Consider the following 17,585-nt stretch of genomic DNA (forward strand, 5'->3'; position numbering starts at 1 on the left):
CTCGCCTTGAAATCAATATTAATACATAAACATATACATATTACATATCTAAGAAACCATAAAGCAGAGGGAGAAGTAGCCTTCTGGCTATTAAAAGCGTGCGCTACCTCCAAATGGTCACACCAGAAAAATAATATTCTTATCCGCAAGCGATCACCACACAAATCTACTGTCACAATGATTGGGAACAAGTCCAAAAGATTCTTTGGGAGCCCCTCTTGATGCCACTAAGGGGGTAACAGAGCAGCGCACCATTCACCGACTATATATGCCCCGAACCCAGCTGCAACGATAAACAACTGGATTTCCACTTTATTGGTAGGAGAAGAGTTCCACAAACAATCCCAGTTAAAATGCTGCACAAAAAGATTCCACAAAACTAAATCCTCCCTGATCTCCGTAGAGAGCCTAATAAAATGATGACTTTTTACCGCACCTAGCGTAGTTCTCTCCAATTTATAACAAAAACCCTACCCATTGGAATAATTTCACATGTAAAGATAAGCAAACCAAGAAGGGACTGAACCTGTATTAACTTTACTTTCCATACCCCAAAAACAAATCCAACATATCTCTCAATTTCACTACTTTATCCTCGGATAACCTACAACGATTTCAATACTCAAATAAAGCAGCTTAAACATAGGGCCTTCCGTCTTCTCTTACAAAACTGGAACACCCATAATTCTGAATAGCAACTGGGCAGAAAAAAATAGCTCTTTACATATCTCAGAACTTTGTGGACCAATGAACAAAAAAATCATCTAAATAATGGGCAATCCCTTAATGTTCCAACAATACAGTGTAGAAAAGAGCTAAACATTAAAAAATAGCACAAGACACTGCACAACCCATAAGCAGACATTTGCCAATGTAATACACACTTGGAAAACGCAAACCCCTATATTTAAATGAAGAAGGAGGCAAAAGCAGAAGTCTAAAGGCAGACTCTATATCAAGCATTGCTAGCAACTCGCTAGACACACACTGTTGCACAAGCATTAAAGAGTCTTCAAATGATTGATAACCCACTCTGCATACATCATCCGCTATTGCATCATTCACGGACATCCCAGGAGGGTGTGACAAGTGCTGTATCAGTCTGAACTTTCTTTGCAATATTTTGGGAACAACCCTTACAGGTGATAAAACCAAACCCTGTAAAGGGCATGAAGAAAACGAGGTGCACATGCTGCCTAAACTGACTTCTTTATCCACTTTATCTTAACCCACCAATGGCATTTCCTTGCTAGATTTCACATTTCTAGGTGTACCCACCTGAAATTGACCAATAAGTGGCATCTGAAACCCGTTAAGAAAACCATTCCATAAAATATTTTTTACTCGTCTATTGGAATACCAACCCAACTTCAACATCATTATATCCAAAATCCATTATCAGAAGCCTGTCTGGCTTTTACTAAAAGCCTTATTATACTGCCTCCAAATGCTGCCTTTAGAGCAAATGTACATCCCTTATATTAGATAGATGTACTTCACCACATTCATAAGCTCTTCAGGCCTGGTCTCCAAATAACATACAGAAAAAATACCTTACAACCAATTTGAGAACTTGCTATATGCTTGCTCTCCAATGCTAGAACAGGATTTTATAGCAGACAAAGCAGCCTTAGCCTTACTAGTTATGGTGAACATGTCAACAAAACTTCACTCTTTAGGACCGTTGAATTAGCACAGTGCACAACATCCTCACCCGCGCTCCAAAGGTGCCTTCCCCAGCATTCACTTTATCTCTAGTAGCTGAATCAATCTCTCATTATTTGTCTGTGACTGTATAGTAACATCACTTTTAGAAGAAGAGCCCATACCCAGGCTATCACCAGAGAGCACATCACAGACATGCTCACCAGCTGCAACAGACTTTCTCTGCGTACTTTAATGACCATCTGGGATGATGACCCATGAGCAGACGTGCATGCTGCCTCCATACCAGCAGTGCAATGCTTTCGATGCCACAATAAGAAATGTCCAGCAGAACCTATAGTGGAACAAACAGAAACAGAGTTCCCCGTTCCAGGAGCAACATTCCAAAACACAGCTAGCCTTGCAGAAGTCACCAGTATCCAGTAATGTAGTAGGCTCCAAGCAAGACAACCCAGCAGCTACAGTCTGACTAGATTGTGGATGTATAAGGTATAGTATGGATACAACTATGTGGTAAACCACCAGAGGGGCTGCCAGAGTGGACGCACAACCCATCCCGTGACCTGCTCCACCAGTGGCTAACAGCATGTTGCTATTGGCCAGAGAAAAATATGGCGTTAAACTAGAGGTCTGTGAGAAATCAGCTCTCGCAGAGTTTAAGGAGGAAAATGCTGGAGAGGGAGGGGCAAACACCACCATGCTATAATTAGGCATGCTGCTAGTTGAAACCAAATTAGGAACCTCAACGTGACCATAGCCAGAACCAAAAACTCTAAACGAGTTTTGTAAAGAATTAGAGGTCAAAGTTGGAGAGCACAGAAATTGGAAATGAGCAAGATAAGGACCATAAGTGGCAAAGGGGTCAGGAGGAAAACCAAATGGTTGGAAAGGGTAAGGAAACGGAAAGGGAGAAACCTTTGGGCCATATCAACCAGCCAGACACTGCACCCTGCCAAGGCAAAGTAGTTTGTGCAAGCGCCGGAAAAGCTGGGCCACTAAATGCCTGGCCAGGATGCCATGAAAATATATTGCTCGCAGGGTGTGCTAAAGCCGCAGAGGGAGAAAAAATGTGCACATTATGCTGCGGATGAGCAGGGCCACTGGATGCTGGCGCAATAGGACCAGGGAGAATGGTAAAACTAGCTGGTGGCACTGAGGGAGTTGCAGCGGTGGCAGGAGCAGGCAAAGTGCTACTTAAACCATGAATGCTGCTGTGCATGTGCAGACACATGACGGCTCTCAGTGCACACAGCAGTCTCCCCTCACTCAGCTGAAAATGATGGCAAGCAAGGGGAGTAAGGGGGCAATTTGTGATAAGTACGCTAATTGGACTCGCCGCATTGTACCACAAGGGGGACCCCAGGCAGCCTCTATAAGGTGATGTGGGGGATTCCGGGGCCCCTAGGCCGCAACACGGATGATGTAATGACAAACACGATCAGGAACATAGCAAAAAAAGGGGTCTGACAAACTTTCAAAAATAAGAAAAACTAGGAGAGAGAGAAAAAACAAATAAATGAGGAAAAACAGAGAAGAAAAGTAAAAAAAAATAAAATAAAACAACTATAGCAGGGGAAAAGGTCAAGAGTGAGAAAGAAAATAATCAAAAGGACAAGTATAGAAAAAGAGACAACTAAAAATTAATTTAAAAAGTTAATAGAAAAATGTAAAAGATACAGGACAGTGAGATCACTATCCACCAATACTTACCAACCAGATCAGTCAGGCTATACCAGGAACTTTCCAGAAGGCAAGAGAATTCTAACTGCCACTTATACCCCATTCATACTGCACCAAAATCCAGGGTTTTTGCCGGGGCGAGCTCAAACGACCCGGGTCTTGGTGCAGTATGAATGGTACAAGTAAAAAAACCCGGGTCTTCAACCCGGGATTTATCGAGGGGTAATTCCCGGGTCGGACCCGGGTTGCTTGCACTATGAATGGTGCAACCCGGGATTTTCAACCCGGGTTGCACAGAAAACAAGCTGATTGGCTGTCTGACCTGTAATGCTCACAATATTTACATTAACTGCATACATAAAACCAGGAAAAAAAAACTTGAGAGGAAAACAACAGTATGGACTGAAACAACTACTTCTATCATCCACACTATAAGAAACAAACTAAAGAGAAAGGTCGCACATACTTTACATAGGTGACTAAAGTAAAGTACGGAGCGGTGAGCAGTACAGAACGGAATTGGTGGAAACACTGAAGAAATGTCTGATTGTTTACAAATAATACAATGGAACAATAAAAATTAAAATATCTTATAAGATACACTCACACATCTTTATGGACAAAACAGCAGAAAAGCAGACTATTACAAAAAGAAAAAAAAATGTTTTCAGCCAATGAAAACTGCTCTGGTGATGACTCCCACAAATTGCCAGGGCACAGACTTGTGCAGTATGAATGGGGTCAACCCGGGAAATTCCCGGGTCCGAGGTGCAGTATGAATGGTGTTTCTGAGCTGGGACGCTCCGAGCCACGGCAAAAACACGGCTTGAAAAACCCGGGATATTGCCGGGGCGGCAGTATGAAAGCGGTATTACTGCCCTTATAACCCTAACGTAGCTCCTCCCTAAGCCCTAAAACTGATTGGCTAATGAGTTCCAACCCCTCCATGTTCAGTTAACTGTTGTTAAGCTCAATATTTTTTCTTCAATATAAACTACCTCAGTTTTTTTGTGCTACTTCGGGACAATTCCTGTCCCCCGTCCTGTTCATTAGTTTTAGCTGTGCCAGTCACTCTGCTCTGAGTCAGCTTCACACAGGGCATGCCCTCTTGCTGTCATCTTCAGTCCATCACACAGATTACAATCTGCTGGCACAGTGTCCTAGTCCTAGTTTCCCCAGAGGCCTGTGGCGTGTTTCAAGTCTTGGGGGTAAATTTATCAAACCTTATAAAAAGGAAAAGTGGAGGTATTGATCATAGCAACCAGTCAGATTGTTACTATCATTTTCTAGAAGATAATAGATAAATGATTAATAGAATCTGATTGGTTGCTATGAGCAACACCACCACTTTTTATTTTTAGAAGGTTTGACAAATTTACCCCAAAGAGGGCATTTTAGAGGTGAATAGAGACAAGAAGGAGGGGGGCAGGGGTGGAGGTCAGGAGGATGATAGGAATATGAGTTGTGCTGGAAGGCAGTTCCTCACTTATCTGTTTCAGTATTTCCTTCTACAGTGTACTAGTCAGTGTCCGACTGCTCGTACTGCTGTTCTCTATGTGAACTGCTCCATAGTGAAGAAAAAATGGTTTAGGAGATCCAGACACTAAGCAGAAAGTTACAGCAGCGACAACTGCCTCGGACATCTAACAGCTGAGCAGAGTACCATAGCAATATCAGGGATTTAAACTGTAGTAGCTAATGATAGCTATTTTGAATTCAAATTATTTTCAGAATCCTCATTATGTATGTATATTGTATATTTACATTGTTATACATTGTATTACTTTATATAAGTTACATTTTATATGTTTTAAAAGTATGCTTAGGCCTCTGACATTTTACTTGCATTTTTAACAATAATAAAATATACAAAGGTAAATGTTTTTTATTAAGAGAACAGTGAGTTCATTTACAATAATGTGCTTTTTCACACCTTCCAAGATTTTCAATGCTGAGAACAAATGAGACAGCAGTTCCTGCTAGACCACTGATATAAATTGCTATTCAGCAAGCATTTTCAACCACTCTTACAGACTGAATGCTCTATGGAACAGGAAATTCTTACCCAACATATTTGACTTTAATTATATCTTCCTGTACTTTGTAAAGGTACTATGTACAGAACTGGATGATGGGAGAAGGGGGCACAGGGGACATGTTCCCCAGGCTTCCAGAGTAAGTTATTAGCCTAATGCATTTTTAAATGCAAGAGGCTATCTTGACTGCACAGATTCCTTGGGGGGCTGTCTGAGCATTCCGAGGAGATATCACTTCCTGTCTGAGCATCAAGGATTGCTTAGTGGAGTGGTAGAATGGCGGTCACATCAACAGGTAAGTAAGAGCAATGTAAGAGTCAGCCATGAGAGACATGGAGGGGACAACAATGAGAGAAACATGGAGGGAGTAACAATGAGAGAGCCATGGAGGGGGCAGCAATGAGAGAGACATGCAGGGGAAACGTGAAAGTATGGAAGGAGGAATGTGAGAGATATGGAGGGCGCAAAGTGAGAGATATAAGGGGTCAATGAGAGAAATATGAGCACAATGAGAGAGATACAAGGGAGACAATGAGAGAGATATGGAGGGGGAAATTAGAGAGATATGAGGGGGCAATGGGAGAGATATGGAGGGCAATGGGAGAGATATGGCACTGTTTGTATATGTTTGTATTAGAATATAGTGCCCCTCCTTGTCTTAAGGGCACTGAGCCTCTAATAGCCTTAAATCAACTATGACTATGTACATTCTCTGTTATCATCAGCGGCGCACGGAGGATTGTCGGGGGGAGGTTTCCCCCCGCCGACCCCAAAAAAAAAAAAACCCCAGAGAGAGCTGCTGCGCATGCGCAGCAGCTCCGTTTCGCCAGCGCTGTCCTATACAGCAGCTGCGGCGCTGTCTAAGAAGCGTCTGCGGCGGTGCTGTATACAATACAGCACCGCCACGGACGCTTCTTTGACAGCGCCGCGGCTGCTGTATAGAACAGTGGCCACTTAGTTAGCGCAGGGGGGGGGTTTCTAGAAACTCAGAAACCCCCCCTGCGTGCGCCACTGATCATGTAGATATTTTAGTATCTTCTGATAGATACTGCTGCCTAGACTCATCGCTTCCAGTTTCACATCACAAAAATATCATCATAAGACTTCCCAGCATTCCTCTAATAAAATAAAAAAAAAATGTGAGATAAGACACTGAACCACCGATATTGCTAGGAAATCCAAAACTGTCCAAGATTGTTCCTAGAACTAGTGCAACAAACATCAACAGATATCAATTGTTTTTACAATTGATGTGATGTTTTCCATCGCATCAATACAAGGTTAATAAAAGCACTATTTGTGGAAAAAACATCAATGCTTTTCTTGATTGCTACTTAGACAGTGCAATAGTCTTTAAGAGAAATTAAAAGAAGTTATGGTAGTTTAAATTGCATTGTTTTCTGTGAACTATAAACTTAGACATTTTTCAGAGGGAAGCTAGAAAAATACAGGCTATTAGTGTAACTAAGCTGTTGTCTGGAGGATTCAGTATGACAGAACAAGCAATTAAGTATATTTTATTTCAAGGACACATCAATCAAGCAGCAAGGTAACACTGAGTCACAGGGCAGATATTCTGTCTAAAAATTAATGTTTGCCACATTTGCATTATTCTGGTGTCAATAAATATATTGGTTTGTTCTGTAAGCAAGAACAAAAGAAATGAGCTGTTCATGTCAAGTTTACAGTAGAATGAAAAATAATCTTTCATCTCAGTTTAGGCCACAAGAAAATATTTCAGAAGTAGCCGGACTTTTATACTTTTAAACTTAAACTTGTAAAAATAAGATATTTAAAAGGAATTTTTTTCTAGTGCAGGCACTGCACCAAAAGATAGATGATGACCAGATGGAAAACCAGTGTCAACAGCTAGGAACGGTTATGAGCCGCCCCGGCGGTGGTTCATTTGCTTCCATGTCAGAATGTTCTTGCTGTTGTGCTGACAGCCAGAACGTCACTTATGCCCCCTTGTCACTGCTGTCTCCACAGCAAAAGCCGTTGCGCTCTGTAGCTACGCGCTGCACAGCTGGGCGCATGCGCTCTTGACCTCCTCAGTACACAGCCTCCTCTGGTAATTAAGAAGTGCTGCAGCAACTGATTAAGCAGCCCCTGGGGCTTATTATAATGCTGCCCCCTCCTGCGCTCAGATTGGTTGCCTTCTGTATTTAAGGTAGGGAGGGCTTAGACTCCCTACCAGTTATAACGCCATGTGTGCTGCACATTTTGCTGACCAGTTTTTGTTCCTATGGACACTCTGATACCTTTGACCTGATTCTCCGTTGTGACCCTTTGCCTTGTTTTTGGGCTCTGGCTTTGTTATTTTGATACTGCCACGATCTGCCTCCTGTAGCTCCTGTCTACCAAGTACTATGTTGGACTTTTGCATTTATATGTATCCTGCCTGCAGTACCACTGTTTTAACAAAGTGGCCACTGTATTACTTGGACTGCTCTCCTACCTGCCAGAGCTAAGCTCATTACTCTGGGATAGTTAGCACCTGTCCCTGGCCTATAAAAACTACCTTCCCCCCAGTAATCCTTGCCAGTTCACCTGTTGCCTTGACCTCTGCTGGTTCTCCTGTGAGTTATCCTTATTTGACGTCCTGGATTTAACCTCTGCTTGTCCCTCCATTTTGGCATCTCTACCTGTGACCTCCCTCCATTTTGGCATCTTTTCCTGTGACCACTGACTCGGCTTTGTTAAGACAGCATCCCCAAACTATTGCATTCTGTCATCTCCACTGTCTAGTGGTAGCGCCTCGCAGACCCTCACATCCTTAATCCAGTATCTCCTGTGTATCGGTTCACAGGCTATTGCATCCTGTGTGTCATCTCCACTGTCTAGTGGTAACACCACGAATACCATTACATCCTGTCTCCAGTATTTCCTCTGTATGGATCTGCAGATTATTGCACCTTGTGTCATCTCCTTGCTATAACAGCCATATACTGCTGACTTTTCATGCCGCATCACTTATTGCATCACTTACCTGTGTAACCCATGTTAAATAAAAATCACTTTGTTCCATTTGCAATTTCTCAGTGGTTTTTATATTGGGGATCCTGACAGATACCCCTGCTTGTTGCCAGCCCTAACCTTTGGCCTGTCCCTGTTACTCTGCTTGCTATAGGCCCCTGACCTTGGCCTTCTTTGACTAACCCGATCCATTCTTGCTACCACCTCCTACATTCCAGCTCTGATATTACACATAAGTTTTCACTTCGCAAGAGCTTAAGACCTGGGGTAATCCAAGTACCTTGGAGCATATAAAACTTTATGGGAAAAGCGGCTGCTATAGGTGAAGGCCTCTGACTGCTGTTCTGCAAGCTTATATCAATAGCCGCAAGCCATAACAGGAAAAAGTTAAGTAATGAGAGATGGTCAACTGAAAGACCAGTGCACTGGGACAGGATCAAGATATAGGGGGTAATGAGCATCTGAAGATCAGCACGACAAGCCAGGTAAGAATTTGCAAGCAATTGTGCTCAGCAAGCCAGTGCTCAGTTGAACCACAACCTTGCTTTTGAGGAATAACTTGTAAGTAGAGATGATCGAAATTGTGACAAAATATTTCAAGAATAGAATTTTGCATGGCATTCCAAGCTATATTTGTAAATTTCACATTCTGAACTGTACAGAACTTTAGTTTATACACAAAGCTTAGATGACAACAGCTCTGTGGTGTGGTTAATGCAGGAGTAGGAATTTCTAAAGGAAACTATTACAGCAAAATTTCACCAGACAAACATGCACAATTCCACATCCAAATGTGAAAATTATGTGAAACGGTTTAAAAATTCTCATCTGTACTTGTAGACATCTGTCTGTATAATTATGTGTACAAAACACTCTATGCAGGCATATAACTCTATCACTACTTATCATAACATGACAACTCTATATGATTAGGATGTATGCAAGTAGCGTGTGATTTGTCAATATTAAATATCTGGGTCAATCTGTATCCAATGAAGATATCTCCAACATGTGCTTTTAGATATCATGTATAATTGGAAATTAATCTTAAAATATCTATAATGATTAGTGAACCTCTGCAAATTCTGCTAACTATTTAGAAACCTTGGAATTATCGTCCATGGTTTATAGAGAAATAGAGGTTTCCTTGCTGGAAAGAAGGGAGTCCTTTCTCTTAAATTGTACCCACTAATAAATATATTATCTGCCAGGGGATAAGGGTGGGCTCTAAAAGAGCTTCGATCTCCCCCTTCCTCATCATGGAATTTACAGAAATGAAGGTACCCTGGTTGGAAAGAGGTGAGTTCCTTCTTTTAAACATTGGTACTCACTAGTATTTATATGTCTGTAAACACTTGGGCTCACAGATAAAATAACCACGACACTATTGAAAACAACAGGCCAGTATAGTGTACATGCAAATTAAATTAAACATCACATTAACAATACACGCACAATGGGGTTTGCAATGCCTTTTTTATTACTTGCTAAAATTTAAGTAAAACACATATAAATTTATGTGTTTAGAAGCTTTTACGAATGCGTTCAATCTGTGTTCAACATGCATCTGTAACAGAACAGAAAGAAATAAGCTTGTTCATACCAAAAGCATGTGGAAAGACATATGTAAATGCTTCTTAACATCTCATTGCGTTCCTACTGAAATAAGTCTTTAACTGCATTGATCCATGTCAGATACATAACTTTAGTGCCAATGTGTATATAGCCTTACCCAATGCATTCATATGATTTTTTACAGCATTTTTAAAAAGCATTTGGAAGATCTCTTATGAAGTGGATTGCTTAGTATGTCATTTATGCTTCTTTATCCTTCTCATTATGGTCTAGTTCTCTCTTGGACAAATGCATTCTGACAATTCATGTACACAGTTTCCTAAATAACAGTAAAAGCACTGTACAGTATGGGTTCATCCTCATGCCCTGCTCATTGTCTGGATTGCACATGTTTTGACACAATTCCAAACTGTTGTATAAAGAACATTTTGATGTGCATCTGCCAAAAGACTAAAATGGCAAGTGACAGCTCTGTGACATTTTGTATAGGAGAAACATCAGTTTATCAGACCAAAGGTAAGGTATTGCAGCACTAAACATCTGCTAGGAAACATACTGGGAAAATGTCTGTAACCAAAAAGCATTTTTAACATAAAGCACAAACAAAATGTTTAATTTGTCCTAACTACGCCAGCAAGTAGAGGACAAATTGGCCAATTCCCTATTTTATTGCAGTTCAAAAGATTGTGCAGATAACATCCAACAGGATCCAACTCATTTCAACAGTAAAGTATAATGTAATACTGTTGATATGAGTTGAAGTGTAATATTTTATATTCTTATATTCACCAGATCATTTCTCAGGTCTCCTGATCCTGTCACTACTTCCTTTCTATACATGATTAATTCAGACATTGTCAATAAACAAGGAGTACGCAGCTATAGTTTTCATAATAATAGAAGGTCTTACCAGGTTTGCAAGCATATAGTGGTAGCCCCGCGTGTGTTTGCCAAGGATTACAACCTACAAGAACAGAAAAATAGCAGAGATCAGGGATTAGATGTCAATCTCAAAATGTCAGAAAATTTGAAATGGATGTTTTTAGTATACAACGGCCCACTTCGACCGATGGATGGATGGATGGATAGATAGATATACACACCAGCAGTGCTTACAATAAAAGCAGTAAATCAATGTATTTAAAATGTCAAAATTCTTACATTTAGAGCTTGAATTAAAGACTGCAATGTCCCCTTACATATTCTAAATCCAAAAATGCCCATGTAATTGTCAGTTGAGCATTACATGTTCCAAAATCAGAAAAGATAATTTTGTCTGAGGACGTAGTATAAGGGGGCAATCCAAACAGGGAAGTTGGCAGTACTTTGTGCTCCATGAAATGCAATGTGCAAAAGCATTTGAATGGGACTGTATATTGCGGGATTGAACCTAAGTGTGTGCAGAGTGCACACGCAGACAGTGCAATGTTGGGTTGTAAATGACTTCCAATAAAGCGCTAAGACATAAAGCAGTTACCTCAATTGCATAGTAGCCATTGTTTCACTTTGGCACTGTTTTCACTGTTTTACTTTAGCAGGTTCAGTAACTTATTCTAAGTAGATAGTACCTGGTAAACAGGAAATGTAACAATGTACTATCATCAGTTGTTCACTGAGAGTTTAACTGAAAGCCTCCAAATTGGATTAGGAGTCTCCCATGGTGTCATATGGTACCCCAGAATTATGATGAGATAAATGGTGATGCAAAACATCTAGGGAAGGGAAGATATCACACTAGTGTAACAGGTGTGTGGTTATTATAATTTTTAATATACGTGTGGGCTACTTGTTTTAGAACTTTAAAGAAGTTTATGTGGCTAACAAGAGTCCAGATTGTCACAATGGTGATAATAAACTGTTCAAATTAGCTACACACATAGATGAATGTATTTTTTCCTGCAGCCTCTTAGTGACGTCAGAAAATGACCCATCTACATTTTTCACCATTCCTGATAATGATCTCATTGATTTCTATTGGACCCTTATCAGCATATCTGTCATTTTGGAGATAAACATAGAGCTATAGCGGGCCAATTGTCTGATATTAGCTATGACATTGCAGCATGTTTGGACGATAGAGAAGAGTAAAATCATGGAAAATTTTATGTGACTCGAGTTTCACAGACTATTTCACAGAAGTGGGTAGTGATCTTCAATCTTCATTTTCAACTTTTGCTTTGCTATTCTGCACTGTTTGTAAATTTGCATTTTCCAGAATGTATAGTCAGTGAATAGAGCTGACATAATGACACTCAATCCATTCAGTTTGTGGTATGGTTGGGGTAGCACTGTGAACACTTAAGGCCAAATTCCATTGGCACAACGTGAGAAATGTCGAGTTCAAATGTAGAATGAGGAAAATATTCTGCATAACAATTTAGAAAATTACACACATATCTAGCAGCCACTACTAGGTTAAAATATGTTAAATATAGTGCACCTTTGGAACTACTATCTCCTCAGAAAGTGGACCAGAATCACTGTGACTCTGGACTCTTAGTTAGATTTAACTTATGTTAATGGTCAGAATCAACAGCAAAGATATTTAACTCCTACTTATAATCTTGACCAGATGTGATAACTACTTCTGTCATGCCTGCAATAGTGTTCTTGAATTTAGAGAATTGAGATGTACATCACTATATACATCCTGTAGCATCAGTCAGTGAAAACCCCTTTTATCTGTCGCAACCTCATTGTCAATCAGCATGGTTCCTGGATGAGTGGCACGCAGCTTGATCATGAGAACGGTCATGGGCAGAAGTCAGACTCAAAACTTATATTAGGGGTTGTTACACAACTAGACCACTTATTACTAACATTAATCATCTTCATTGGTCAAATTTGGAAAACATTTCTGTCTACATTGTCCCTCTTACCAATTACAAAAAGCTTAGTATGTTTGATCCTCTTGTCAGTCAATTGCTGAATACACTCCTTGCTGAAAGCAAAAATTCTAATTAAAATGTTGGTGCTAATAAAACCAGTAAGAATAGCGGCTTCCAGCAAGGACTCAGGAGTATTGTAGAATCTGCAGTAGCACTGATCAGCACTGGATAGCAGGAGGGGAACAATAAATATTATGGGAATTATTTTCACCCCTTTACTCCTGAGGCTTTTCTTATCCCTCAGCTGAGCAATTTGGGGCTCATCATATATTTATCTAATGCCTGCTGATCAAATATGATCAGCCACCAATAAATAAGCCATTGAAAAGAAGAGATTTCCCTCTTTTCAAACAGAGGTACCACCAGCATTCTAAGAGTCAGGGATTGGGGGGTAGATGCTGTAAAAGAGCCACCACCTACCCCCTCGCAGTTCATAATGACTTTAATGGACTGTGCATGTGCACACACACACGTTTCTAATGCAGGAAAAAAAAAAAAGAAAACCCACAGATCACAGTGGGAAGTGATCTGTGGGTTTTTTAACCTCTTAAATACAGAGGATGAAAGGTACTCTTCCTTAGCACTTTACGGGGTCCTGTAGGGGATGAATCCTATTCTTCCTTAGCACTCAAAGGGTTAATAAACAATACAAGAAAAAAAAGAGAGAATATTTAAAGTGGTAGTTCTATTTTAGTTAAGTGGTAGTATACAGTATGTAATTGTATTTTTGAAAGGAACAGATTTTTTTTGTCTCTTATATAGCAACAATTAAATTGAAAAAAATCTAATTCTCATTTAAATACCATGCACCTGTTCTATACCACTAAAAATGCTATAGAACCTAACCCAATTTTCTTATTATTCATAAGCACAACATGATACTAAGAAAATATTTTTTAAAACGTTACATTTTCAACACTGTAGTAAGTACAGAGAATTTAGAGGAGTCTCTAATATGCATTTCAAATTTCATTCATTTTTTTTCTCATTACAAATACACTGTGATCTTTAAATGACCCTTACTGTCTTTAATGATCTGTAATTGTGTGATAATCCTCTCCCATCACATCCAGAGGCTCCAGTTCATAAATATTAATACCTATGATTTCATTCTTAGTATTCTAATGCATGCTTGCTCAATGTGATGTTATGGACTGCACATATCATGGACATGTTATAGATTACTCAAGGTTATTAATGCTTATTTGATTAACAAACAGTCGTAAAAATAATAACTGGCCTTTATGATCGGGGGTCAAAGTGCTGCAGTATTTAAATGTGATTGCAGCAATATGACAAAAGCATAGAATCTTCTGACAGTTTGCAAATATATAGTACATATTAATAATTCACGGCTATTTATGCTATACAGTTGTGCATACAGACAATTAAAGAACTAAAATATTATTATCCAGACAAGGAATACTGCTATGTGCAATTTTGCCACTATACATGAGATGCAACACTATGTTTATATTTTTATAGTGGCAGTGGTTTATTTATAAATTCCCTATATACAATTGATGTCTAACAGGCAGGTCATTTTGCTAAAAGTTTCTTTCTTGATTATTCCCAGCAAAAATATGTTGAACTGAAGATTTGAAAATTAAGCATGGTTCACAAAAAGATGGAAAACCAAGTATGACAAATAGGCAGCAGAGAAAGATAGGTGTTCCTCATTATAACCTATATAACAGAACTAAAAATATTAAAATGGCCTGTACTTTTTTAATGCAATAATACATTAGTATTTACACACCTCCTAATTTAAAATACAGTGTTAGCCTGTCCTGCTCTGAGTCTTAGCCAGTCCAGGATCTTGGACATGGTTGAGATAGTCAGGCACGCACTCTGTTTAAGATCCGGGGAAGCAGGTGCAGAGTGCAAGAAGACTATTGCACCCTTTGAAGGGAGTGTCCTTTTTTATCTGGAACTGGACAGAATTTCTCAGGCCACAGGTGGAAAGAGCTCTTTCCTCAAAATCAATGTTCAGAAACCTAAGGGCCAAATATTTCAGTCCTTTTCTTTGTCTGAAAGAACAAGAGGATTGTCCTTTGCCACATGCGGGGGTCACCAAAGGAGCAAGCAGACCTTGTTAGAAAAACATTCAGTCCCCAGTCTGTAGAAAAGCAGACTATGAGTTTTTTCCCCACCCAGAAAAGAGCCTACCTCTTGCTCTTTCAGAACAAATGTATGAGATCCTCTTTGAACATCTTGGTCATAGAAAGAGGTTATATCATGGACCTCTTGGGGCCTCTAGCCAAGCATTTTTTATCCACAGCCCTTCCAAGAAAAGAAGATTGGCTATACAGCCATCCATTCCTTAGATTTTACTCAAACTTATTACTTGTACAAAAGCCGGACTGGACATTTTGGCCCATCTTGAGTCTAAAATCCCTTAATACTTATCTGTGAGTGGATAGGTTCAAGATAGAGTCTTTAACATCTGTCATCAATGGTATGGAGAAAGGAGCACGACAACCTCAGATTCGTACCTCAGATTTGTTGTAATAGATCTTCACATACAGTTCAGTGAAGCAGTGAACTGCCTGATCTGTACTGCACCAAGGGTCTTCACCTAAATAATGGCGGTCATGGCAGCCCTCTTAAGATCAATAGGCATAACTGTTGTTTCATACTTTGATGACCTTCTGATAAAGACAGGATCTGCATCTCTTCTTCTGACCTATATGCAGAAAACAGCAGAGGCACTGGAATCTCATGTCTGGGTGACTATATCAGAAGTCACACCCCATTCCAGCTCAATCCATGATTTTTATGGTTCTCTTCTTCAACACTAGCTTTCAGAGAGTATTTTTACCATAAAAAGAATCCTAGTCAATCAAAGACAGGTGCAATCTCTTTGGAAAATGGAATCCTATTTCAAAGCAGTGCAATTCCCATGCTTTCACTTGAGGACAAGGACTAAAACTCTAGTCAGTTGGTCCAGGTCCAACCCTCTCTTCACAGATCTGTCTGTCACTGCTTTGGTGGCTGAGGAAAGAAAATCTCAAAAAGGGTTGTCCCTTCTCCCTCTTGGACTGGACCATAGCAAACACAGATTCCAGCCTTCTTGGGAACATTTACTCTGAATCTCTGGCTACAAAGACTTTGGTCCCAGGAGGAGGCAAAACACACCCCAAACATATTCAGAACTCTGTTACAACTCCTAAGAGACATGGCTAATTGCATCCAGTTGGACAACGCCAATGCTGTGGCATACATAAATCATCAGGGGGTCCCGAGGCTCCCTAAAAATAAAGGTGACCATGAGGATTATGTGCTGGATGAAATTATATGTTCCAGTGACTTATAGAGTATTCATCCCGGGAGTGGAAAATTGGGAATTAGACTTCCTGAGCAGGAATACTATTAATTCCAGAGAGTTTTGGCCTTGTCAGTCTTCTTTCAAAAGAAACTGACAGTTATTATGTAAATTCAGATGTTATTGCAGAGTGTTCTACATGTCCAGCTGTCTTATGTTCCACCATTAGCTCATTGGAACCTAAATTTCTCTTATTCCATTTGGGGGGCAGTGTCTTTGAGTTACCTTTTGCACTCTGTTGCATGGTTAAGTGTGGTTAAGTGTGATTTCCGTTAAGACTGGTTATATTCGTTTTTGTATTCTTTTTGTTCAATCCAGTGGGACATTGTTAGTAAAAATACTGAAAACAGTTTTCAAGAATCAAACTAAATGCCTACTCCAGCATGAGTCCTCTATAATCCAAGGTAAGCAGTGACCCCCTTATGGAATCAGAGAAATGGTATTAATGCAAGTAAAAAAATCCTCTTTTCTTTTATAGCAATCAATGCACCCAATCTCTTTGATGCATAGGAATGGCAACCACATGCCAATAAGTGTGACTGCAGACCTTGAAGTTGGGCTGGTAAGGACAGGGAGACAGTCAGCAACCAGTATGAATGTACTTCTGCATGCCGTGTTCTCACAGTAATCACAGGGTCACTGGAGTCCATTGCAGAAGTGAGAACTACTGACTCTAAGTAGAGCTAGAGTATGGTAGATCCAGGTAGAAAAATAAACAGTTGCTGTAAAAATGTAAATATGTTTGTAGTTTCCTCCAATTTCTAATCTAGTGGGAGATATGTCAATAAAAAATATTGAAAGCAAAAAATAGAAAAAAATGTAGTCAAATTGTAAAATGTGGAAGCGAAAGAAAAAGTAAATATTAAAGAGATAATTGACACATATTTAGAAGTAATCTTAAAAATGTATATTTTGATGTACTATTTTCAAATAATTTAGAATTTATAAACCTAAAAAATAAATATCACAAATCACGGTGGAGCCGTGAGTTGTGGCAGTTCGCTGTTTACATTTAGACTGCGTCCCGGCCGTCACCATGATGACTGGAATGTCACTCCTGCTTTTTCTCTGTGTGCAGCATGAGGGCAGCCAGGGGCATGCACAAATGTATGAACTAATCATTTTTAATTATTGGCCAACTGCAGCTAATTACTCCCCTGGCGCCATGGCATTGGTGCTATAGCATTGAGACTCTCATTTGCATACCTGCTCTTTATCCTGTGTACACTTTGTCCGTTTGCTGACTGATTCCTGTTGTGACACCTGGCTTGTGTCACACTCGGGATACACTCAGTCTAAATTTGCGCAGACCTAGCAAGGCGCGGAGTCTGACAGCTCCCTGGTTTTCACCCAGAACCACTGCAAGATGGGATGGACTTGGCTGCAAGAGGGCTGCAAGGGGACTGCAGGTCGCGGTCCTTGGTTTGGTCCCTAGACGTG

At 40.0% G+C, this 17,585-nt stretch overlaps 1 protein-coding gene across 5 annotated transcripts in view; it reads right to left on the reverse strand.

The window, feature by feature from the left end:
* Positions 1–17,585, reverse strand: part of GRIA3 (glutamate ionotropic receptor AMPA type subunit 3) — a 278,098-nt gene that overhangs the window by 68,481 nt on the left and 192,032 nt on the right. For all 5 annotated transcript variants that reach the window (XR_012678877.1, XM_075184375.1, XM_075184374.1 and 2 more), the window contains exon 5: positions 10,843–10,896. Coding sequence is in view for 4 of the 5 variants with exons in the window: in XM_075184375.1 (XP_075040476.1) it covers positions 10,843–10,896 (54 nt within the window). In the remaining variant the exon portion in view is untranslated. The remainder of the gene's footprint in view (positions 1–10,842; positions 10,897–17,585) is intronic.

The sequence above is a fragment of the Mixophyes fleayi genome, chromosome 9 (genome assembly GCF_038048845.1).
Source record: "Mixophyes fleayi isolate aMixFle1 chromosome 9, aMixFle1.hap1, whole genome shotgun sequence".
NCBI classification, from domain to species: Eukaryota; Metazoa; Chordata; class Amphibia; order Anura; family Limnodynastidae; genus Mixophyes; species Mixophyes fleayi.